The sequence below is a fragment of the Mycteria americana genome, chromosome 1, assembly GCF_035582795.1.
Source record: "Mycteria americana isolate JAX WOST 10 ecotype Jacksonville Zoo and Gardens chromosome 1, USCA_MyAme_1.0, whole genome shotgun sequence".
Lineage (NCBI taxonomy): Eukaryota > Metazoa > Chordata > Aves > Ciconiiformes > Ciconiidae > Mycteria > Mycteria americana.
Window position 1 is genome coordinate 26,030,187 of NC_134365.1, and position 9,668 is coordinate 26,039,854.

The 9,668-nt window shown below is 39.3% G+C and overlaps 1 protein-coding gene across 1 annotated transcript in view; it reads right to left on the minus strand.

Annotated features, from left to right (window-relative positions):
• PTPRZ1 (protein tyrosine phosphatase receptor type Z1) overlaps nt 1–6,617 on the minus strand; it is a 104,104-nt gene extending 97,487 nt beyond the window's left edge. The window contains exons 1-2 of the mRNA XM_075494581.1: nt 6,578–6,617; nt 4,863–4,928 (exon numbers count right to left, since the gene is read on the minus strand). Coding sequence (XP_075350696.1) covers nt 4,863–4,928; nt 6,578–6,617 — 106 coding nt within the window. The remainder of the gene's footprint in view (nt 1–4,862; nt 4,929–6,577) is intronic.
• Between the last annotated feature and the right edge of the window lie 3,051 nt (nt 6,618–9,668).

The window sequence follows — 9,668 nt, forward strand, 5'->3', positions numbered from 1 at the left end:
TGAGTCACAGCTGAGATAGTAAAGATCCTTGCTTACTTTTTAGGCTAAGCAAAAAGCAAAATACTCCTGTAAATTATTACGGATATAAGCAGCAACCTACTTTCCCATAAACTTTATAAGCAGTGACTTTGCAGTAGAATCTCCTCAATACTCAAAGATGATAGAAGAACATTTGAAATTAAAACATTAGACCTTGTTTGGGCAAGAAAGAGAATTACTTTTTCTCAGTACCACTGAAAATAAGGCCATTTTCATTTCTGAGCCAAACCACAGGCATCAACATTTGAAGCCACCAGTGCAAATTTCCAGGACTTGGGGTGGCAAAAACAGCCTTTCAACTGACAACTAAGGTTTTGTCTGTGTAGTGATAGTAATGGGGAATGATAAACTAGGGGGATATCTCCAGGGGCTGTTGAATCAGACATAGAATGGTAACAATTTTAAACTTAACAAGATTAGGTCAATGTTCAACATGGGAGCAAAACCAACAAGTCATTACATTTAGCCGTTGTTATTGTGGAAGGTATTGGTGCAAGGGCCAGAAAAGCATCATCAACATGCTGCCAAGTTTTACTACTGAGATACACCAGATATTAAAAATTATCTGAAAAGAACATAATGAATTATCCTGATAGACAATGAGTTGTGTGTGAGTCAGCAGCGTGCCCTTGCAGCCAGGAAGACCAAGAAAGTACAGGGCTACATTAGCAAGAGTGCAGCCAGCAGGACAAGGGAAGTGACTATTTCCCTCTGCTGCACAGGAGTGAGGTGACATCAAGAATGCGGAGTCCAGTTTTGACTTCCTCCTCAACCCAGTACATACTAACAAACTAAGGGCCACTGGGTTTGGGGAGGATTGGGGGTTGGAGCACTTCATGTACGAGGAGAGGCTGAGGCACCTGAGTTTGCTGAGGCTGGAGAAGAGAGGGGGAACCTAGGTGAAGTCTACTGCTATGTAAAGGCAAGCTGCAGAGCAGTGCACAGGGAAAGGGCAAGAGGCAATGGTCACAAGTTGCAAAAAGAGAAACTGCAGTTGGGCAAATGAATAAAAATCTTCAAAATGACAGCGGAACACACTGCCCAGGCTGCAGCATCTCCCTCCCTGGAGATTTCCAAAACTCTGCTGGACAAGATCTGAACACCCTGCTTCAGCTTTGAAGTTCTCTCTGCTTTAGAGCAGGGGGTTGGACCAGATGATCTCCAAGGGCCCCTTCAAACCTAAATTATTTTGTGATTTTGTGATTCATTAATCTTCACCCCAGAGAAAAGGGAAATACGATTCACATTCTGCTTGCAAACAACAAAATTGTTCTCTGAATACCCAGAGACCCAAGAGTTTATACTAAATCACCCTTTGCTCACGATCAGAGTTGCCAGTATTTATAAGGCAACTGTATATCAGTGTATCACATAATGAATGGCAGCACAAACTGAACTTAATACCCCTGAATGATGAGACAAAGAACACTGAACTGGGTGTGCTATTCATTTACATAGTAAATTCAATTTTTAGAACCCCTCAGCTTTTGTAATTCCTGGAAGGCTGTCTAGAATTTCCTGCTTTTAGCAGAATTCAGGTCTGTTTTTTAACTCTAAGCCACGTAACTTGTTTGTTGTGAACAAGAACCCAAATCCCAAGAGTAAAAACCCAACAGAAGGAAATTTCACTGGAAAAAAAAATCTTCTTTGTGGTATCATTTGATAATTCTACATGTCAACATTCAGACTTGGAGTTTTCATGACTACTATCAACCAGCCATGTTAAAAAAAGACCCCAGAAAACAGCATTATATCATTCCTTCTGGCAAAAACAATGCACATAAACAAAGCATCAGCAAAAATTAATCTTTCATCTGTATGATAGAGAAATAATTGAAGCTTATATTGCTTGCTTTATGGTTTGAAATAATATGAGATTGCCTAACCTTAGTGGTGCAGCTAAATAATGTCTAAATGATCTTTGGTCATCATTTAGTATGTAACTGATTTGAGGAAATGAACTTTCTCAGTAGACTTGTTTTTTCTACAACAAAAATGGTTGGATTCACTTTTGGTATATGATATCATTTGAAAATATTCATGTTGTTACAAAAATTTTTTCTCTATCACTGTTTTAATGAAAAATACAATGAAAGGTTGTTAAAATAAAGTCATTTTACTAATGAACTATCTTCAAGAACCACTTATTCGTGAAAAAATTGGATGCATTTGTAACGTGCGCTTGCACTTTCCACTTCTTTAACACTGTATTTGTTTATGCAAATATATGCAAACTCATGACACAAAAAACCTGAATTCATGCTTGCAAATGCAGGATTTGTCTATGGCTTAAAGCAGAGCCCTCAGAAGTACTACAAAATGTTTCCAGTAACATTTATGTCTTCGTTAGACATTTACCCGAGAGTCAAAATCTGATGATGAATCACATAAATCACAGTATGCGAAATTGCTTTATTATGAAACTTCGCCTTCAGAAATTGCATGATTTCAGCAGGTAAGATTCAAGTTATTTCTCTAGTTCCATTTTACTTTCATCTCACAGCATCATCCCAGTAAAGGAGTGTATTGACCCACTGTGGCTAATGTATCTGAAATTTCGTATTTGATATAGAGAATTACATCTGCTCTCGGTTACTACAGATTAGTTTACCAAGCCAGTTAGATTTTTTCTTAGTTACGGTGGATTAAACTCCATGCTTGCAGGATCCCAAGGCCCACTCATAACACTTCATTGGCACACAGGGGCTAATTTTTCAGGTCTTTCAGTGAGCGGGTTATAAGACAGAAGAATATAACTGGTGTCTGAGGAAAGGATGAACTGACAAAGCATAGGTCATCTATTCAGAAATGTGCATGTTGGTCTATGCCTCAAAACCATCAGTCTGAGCTAGGTATAGTAGTTATACATATCGTACTTGATATTGCTTGTGCCAGGAATAAAATGATGAGATTAAAATAAATAAATAAATAAATTATAAATAAATGAGATCAAAATCAATATGCCTCAGCCTCTTGACTTCTGTGCCTCTAACACACAATGTTAAAATTTGTAATTTTTCTTCACATTCAGGAAGACTGTGGTTTGTTACGTGAAAGCTGAATTTGTGCATTCCCGTCATGCCACGAACCAATTACCTGGTATTTCAGGAAAGCACCACATACCACTCGGCTCGCAATACAGTTGGCAGCCGTAGACACGGACCACCTGACTTACATAGAGCCCCCCACAAAGCTTTGAAAATCCAGTCTGACCACACCTGGAGCTGGCTGCCTTGTGAGTGCTGGGGGCACGCCGAGCCCACGCGGCAGTGCCTGGGGAGGCAGCAGGACCAGGGGCAGGAGGCTGCAGGGGCAGGAGGCTGCCGGGCAGGGCACACGCTGCTGAGTGGGGCTGCTCTCACGTTCGGCCACCGCATGCAGCCCATGCACCCCATGCACCCGACTATATAGGCCTGAATAGGGAGAAAGGCTTTGCCAACAGTAGAGTCATGAGGGCAAGGCACATGAAGTGAGACGGCTACATGAAGGCATCTCACATGTTAAGGGAGAGAACCAATAGGTCTGAATCCTCTGGCTTGCAGACTCTGTGCTGGTTTGCCATCCAAAATACCCAGTAAACGTGACCTGCAGCTGCTGCAGCAGGTGCACAGTGGGTGGGTCCTCTGTGCAGGCTAGGGAAGAGCTCTATCATCCAATATCCTATGCAAAACCCATTCGCTATTCTTTAAAGTAAACTCCTAAATTGCCCTCTGGTCACCTGTAATCCTGAAGGCTTATCCCTGCATTCCCCTAACTGCAATATTAAAAAATGGATGGATTTTGAACATGAAATATTGTATTGATTGATCTTATGCTTGGATTTTGCAGTACAATGTGTGTAAGTGGGAGTTTTCATTATAAATCTCATTTTGAAGGGTTTATGACTAGCCTGTTTCAATTCTCTCTAGGTTCAAAACTTGTTAGATATGTTTTACCCTGCAAGATAAAAACTGTCTCGAAAATGAGAAAGAGGGTGAGAGAAAGAACAAGAATGATGTAACTTTCTCTAACTACAGGAACATATTTTGAACCAAATATATGAAACACTGGAATTTGACAGTCCTTATTTCTTTTCATAAATTGGTGGTTTTTGAAACAGTATCTTAAATCATTAAAAATGTAAGAGTCTATGCACACCCTCAGGAAGTCACTTCTTACATTCTGGGTAAAATGTACCTACCATTTAGGACAAAATTACCTTTTCAATATTACTGAAGGTGGCTTGAGTTTTACAGAAGAATGTAGGAGGCAGATTGTGAATTACCCATAGTCCTTCTGTGATGAGGCAAAGGTCGTGCAGAATTTAAGGGTATAGCTTTCTTACTTATGCAAATGAGAGAGTCCAAATGACTGATTTTTTAGAAGAATCAGGGTGGGAGCTGGAAAGGATCCTCAGGTGCTCAGAAGCAAAGCGCAGAAGTTCATATGCAGCATATGGATATGTTCTTACCCACGTAACATGCTGTGCCTTGTTTCAGCCTTTCTGTCTGCTTTTCAAACTTGCCAGAACAGTAATATTCAGCTGATAAAAGAGCACCTAACAATTTATTGGCCGAGCCTTCCTCAAGTAAGTCATGTCTCAGGGTTAAGGTTTTAAGGATAAGAACTTTCTCTTTCCAAAGTAACAGAGGTAAGAAATGAAAATAATCTCTCCTGTTGTAATGTTCCTGCAATTTTTCAAACTCTATTTCCCACGTTTTTACTTTAGCAATTGTTTAGGCATATGGAAAGTGGTATACAGACATAACAGGCTCTTGACGTTATAACAACGAACATGAAAATATCAAAGCGAAGTACGTTCTTTAATAGACAGTTTTGCTTACCTGTATATGACCAATCAATCTCTTCAATCAATTTCCGCTGTTGCCTATAGTATCCGTACACCAAATCTGCAAAACAGCAATGAATTTACAATATAAAACCCAGAAGACTAACAGGACCACAAAGTGTAGATGACACACCGCCCCTCCAACAAGATAGTCACTGTTTTAATTACTGATGAATTATTTACTTTGTCCTTATCTTGGACCTCGAATGGTTAAGTCTTGGTTAAACAGAATATAAATACCCTCAACATTGTAGCATATAAAGGACACAAACAAAGCAAACAGAAGTGCTTTTCAGTTTATCTGAATGTAATTTGTTATTCAATTTTTAACTCTCAGCTTAAGACTTGACATATGTATACTGGTAGGACTAATGGTTTATTCTCCCCAAACTTCACCCCGTTTTCTTTCTTTATGTTCACATTATGTCTATTTTCTTTATCTTCCACCCAGTTTTTTATGTTCCTTTTCTTTCTTTCTTTTCTTTCTTTCTTTCTCTTTCTTTCTTCGTTCTCTTTCTCTTTTTTCCTTCCTTCCTTCCTCTTTCTTTTTATCTTTCTTTTTCTTTTCTTTCTTTCCTTCCTTTTTTCTTTCTTTTTCTTTCTTTTATTTCCCTTTCTTTCTTTTTTCCTTTCTTTCTTTCAATTTTTCATCACAACCATGCTTTCTCTTTTAAAATTAATACAACTCCCCCTTGAAGAAACCATCTTCTGTGATGTCCTTTAGAAAGAACCAATCTAGATTACTTGGAAGTCAATGCGAGTTAAACTTTCGCTTCAGCATGGTCAGGACTTTACATATTTTCTCTAACTTTGTACTAGTGATACCATTTAAAGATAGTGAACAAAATATTCTAAAATGTCATTTCACTGCGTACTATCATCAGCAATATTATAGCTGAAGTATGTGAAGTTATTTGTATCTCCATAAACTTTATGGAGAGAGAAGGCTAGATATGAGATACTTTTCAGTGACATATTTCTCTAGAGAGAAGTATCTAACTGTATAAATACTCATTGATTTATCCCGACTACTGAGTAACCTTCACCATTATCCTTTTTATGCCAGTACAACTCTAGCAACACTACTGATGTGTGCAAATAGACAACTATGCCCCCTAATACTTATTAATATATGTAAATTGCAGATACAGGTTTTTTGAGACTGTCATTTTGAGAGTCATAATGTTAACTAGCTTCATTAAATACTGTTCTAGAGAAGCACAATATAACCTGTTTAAGAAATAATTGCATATGAGCACGTTGAGCACACATATGGATTGCTTCCTTGAGAAGCAATGAGAAATTTTTCCTTGAGAAAGCGCCATAGAATTCTGCTCACATTCTGCAATAAATACAATTTAATGAAACAGTTTCATAGCATCCATTTCTTTTTCTTTAATGCAGAAAAGTATGTAGTGCTGATTACAGGATGTTAAATCATAATTGCTATTTGCAAGGTTAGAAATGTTCTGTGTTTTACAATGACTTTCTGCTACCTATCTGAAGTCCATATGTTTTAATAACTTCATTAGGACTTCCGCCTCCTCCATGAAATTGCGATTGCCCTTAAATGGTTTTCTCTTCCCTTTCTCCCTCCCCGCCAAAAAAACCCTTTGCAACACTTTGCAACATTCACTCATGACTAAGATTTTTACAAAAATATCAAACCTTACATGTAAGTAATGACACTGAAAAAGGATTTACACGCACCAGCATTGTCTTTGGACCACATTTTCAAGTCAATGTCCATTTTGCCTGCTCCTTTAATAATTATGTAAAAGAAAGCTATTTGAGTTCTGATTCACAGGTGTTAGTTGCCGTCTCCAGTTTCCTCCTTTATCCATTGTCCTCCTAATTGTTACTTCAAACAATTAGTTGAGCATTCATATGCTAACTAAGCAGGGTTTGGGCGTGAGAGCGACCCGCCACTTTTTAAATTCCACATGGAGGTCTGATGGACAAGGAGTGATAGCTTCAATGAACAAGAAAAAAAGGGGCAAGGTTCACTTTTTTGGTGCATTACACTCTCATAGATCCCGTAAATCTTACGGAAAGTCTTTATAAATGCCAGGAGACGTCAGGAGTTCACACACCTTCTTTCCTCTGCTATTCACCTATTGTGCTCCCACAGCCCCTTCACAGCACACTCACAGCCATGCGCCTTCTCCCATCTGCAGAGATTGTCAGTGGTTTTGGGTTTGCCTCTTTCCACTACAAATATGTGGCAAAACTGGGGAAGGAAAGCAAATTTCATCTGGGGAAGAAGCAATTGAGGAATCATAGCTAGCATGGGTGTCAGAGAAAAGCTGTGTGAGCGTTTGAGGACAAGTGAATGCAGGAATTCTTCCCTTGAGCTACTTGGGTAAAGTGCGCTGGCAAAGTGCGTTGCTGTGTAAACAGCCAGTGTTGACCAGCTAACAGTGTAGAGACCAGCTGGAAGGAAATGATTCAATTTTATTTATTTTATTTTATTTAGAGTTAATCCCTTTTGCTCATGGTATATGACAGCAGGTACTTCTGTTTAAATAGTGTATTTAAATTCCTTACATTTAACTTAAATGAATATAGTCATAATGAGAATATATTCACAAAAGAGAAGGCAAAACTGATGTCAAATTTGTGGCTTTATATGTAAATCTATGATACTGATACTTGAACTTGATCAGCTTGACAGTCAGCGTGACTCTTGTGACACTGGCTGACATCTTCAGCCAGTGCCCAAAACAGTTTGAATTTCACTGGTTGAGGTGCTGCTTTATGAAGCAAAAAATCCTTAATGTTCTATTCTGCTTCCAGGAAGCTGTTGAACATGTTTCCATAGATTGTTGATTTATTCATAGAACAAGGCAGCTCAGTTGCAGGATCATGTTCTAACCAGTTTTATGGTTATCTTTCTGTGCCTGTCAAGGAGACATGCAAAATATCATTAGATGCTTTTTGTTCCCTTTTTCTACCCTCCTTCAAAGCCAGTTTTCTGTCTGTGAGACTTGTTTCTTTTTCTATTCTGTCCAAATAGTGCTCACCGCAGTGCCCAAGGCCCATGAAGTCAGGAATAATGGTGGCAAATGCTCCCCCCTCTGCTCATGATGGGTAGCGGGATGGACTGATTTGTGGCTGACCTTGTCTCATATTCAGTCATAGTGAACAAACAGAGAAGATGGGTTTCTGGTTCAAGCCTAGCGCTAGGACTAATAAGATCTTGTAGATTTTTTTTTCCCATTTAAAAAGTATAAATAACCAGGTTTTCTTCCTCCTGACATAAGTGTGATATTCCTTTTGCATTTACTGGCCTCGGTTGAGTTGCTTTTGATTTACCACTGTGAACGAAACATTCAGATCTTTAATGTCTATTTATTCATATGTAAAGGTAAAAAAATGAATAGCTTTGAAGATTAACAGAAAGAAATGTCTTTGAGGGAGGCCCTCTTGATTTGGCTTTCTGTGCCAGGATAATGAATCAGAGAAGTGGGAAAGGGATCTTAAACCTCTGAATTCTGTCAGGGAAAATCCTCTGAGAGATGCTGAGGCAACAAGCCCCAAGTATCCACCAGAGACCCCTCTCCTAAGCCTCGGTAAAAAGGGTATTCTGAGGACAGTGCGCGAGACACAAAGTATGTTTGGGGATGCTACACTCAACACACTGCTTTGCTACGCAGGATACAAACTCAGGCGTAATCTGGCACTGTAATTTATACCAGGCTGCTGTAATTTTACCAGCCCTTTATGCCTGCCCTTTTTGCCACAGCAGTGTCAAGAGGTATCAGCTGCTAGACTCAAGAGGACAAAAGGACAACCTCCTTATGGTTTCACCTTCACTCACCTGAAGCTGTGAGCTGCACCTGCAGTGGAGCCAGCATTTATGAGATTCTGACATCAGAATGACTTATTTATGGGAACTGGGACACATTTAGGTAATGTCTGCGTTTGTGAGATTTTCTACAAACAGGGCACTGATGGTCTGTGTGTACAGTAGGGGCTGCCACTCTTAACTACGCATTCAGATTGCCAGCATGGTTTGGTCCTGGGAAGTTACGTCTCACTCAACATTTTCCTCCTGTCCCAAAATCTAATTTGGGAGCAAAGAGGATAGACTCTAAAGTCATAAGCATTCATCTAGTATAAGTGGATAATGGCAATGTCTTACAGTGATGGATATAAAGGCTGTGTTGGTATTAAAACTGACGGGAATTTCAATTCACATGGGCAGGACTCGACCTGTGGTTCTTAGGCCAAGGAAGAGCACAGGAACTCTTGGGATGCCAGCAAGGATGTGAGCAATCACTGAAAATATGTGATGATTTTCTCTTTGAGAAATACAAAAGTTCTCATTTTAAACAAATTGTGTCTCATGAGATCTCTGCTATGTACACTTGTATTACTGACACTGCAGAAACTGGAAGCTGTGAATACCAGAAGCTTACACAGGTTTGGAAAAGATTTGAAAAATCTGTAAAGGAGACATCCACAAACACCTCTTAAACACAGTGACACCACTTTTGGCTCACTAAGTCCACTGATGAAATTGGGAGGATTATACCGGGAAATTCTCATTGCATATTTGCCCTGTTTTAGTGCACTTGCCTAGACATTTTCTACTGGTTATTGTTGGAGACAGGTTACCAGACAAGTGGCTTGAACTAGCAAAGCAGTTTTAAAATTTTTATTCAAATACACGTTGTACTTGCCCAGACACTCAACAAACTGTTTAGAAGGACAAAGGACAATTTACCCAGGTTCAGATTTTCCACCGCTCAAACTGACCCCAACTCCACTGAAGGCTACCGAGATGCACCAATTTGTG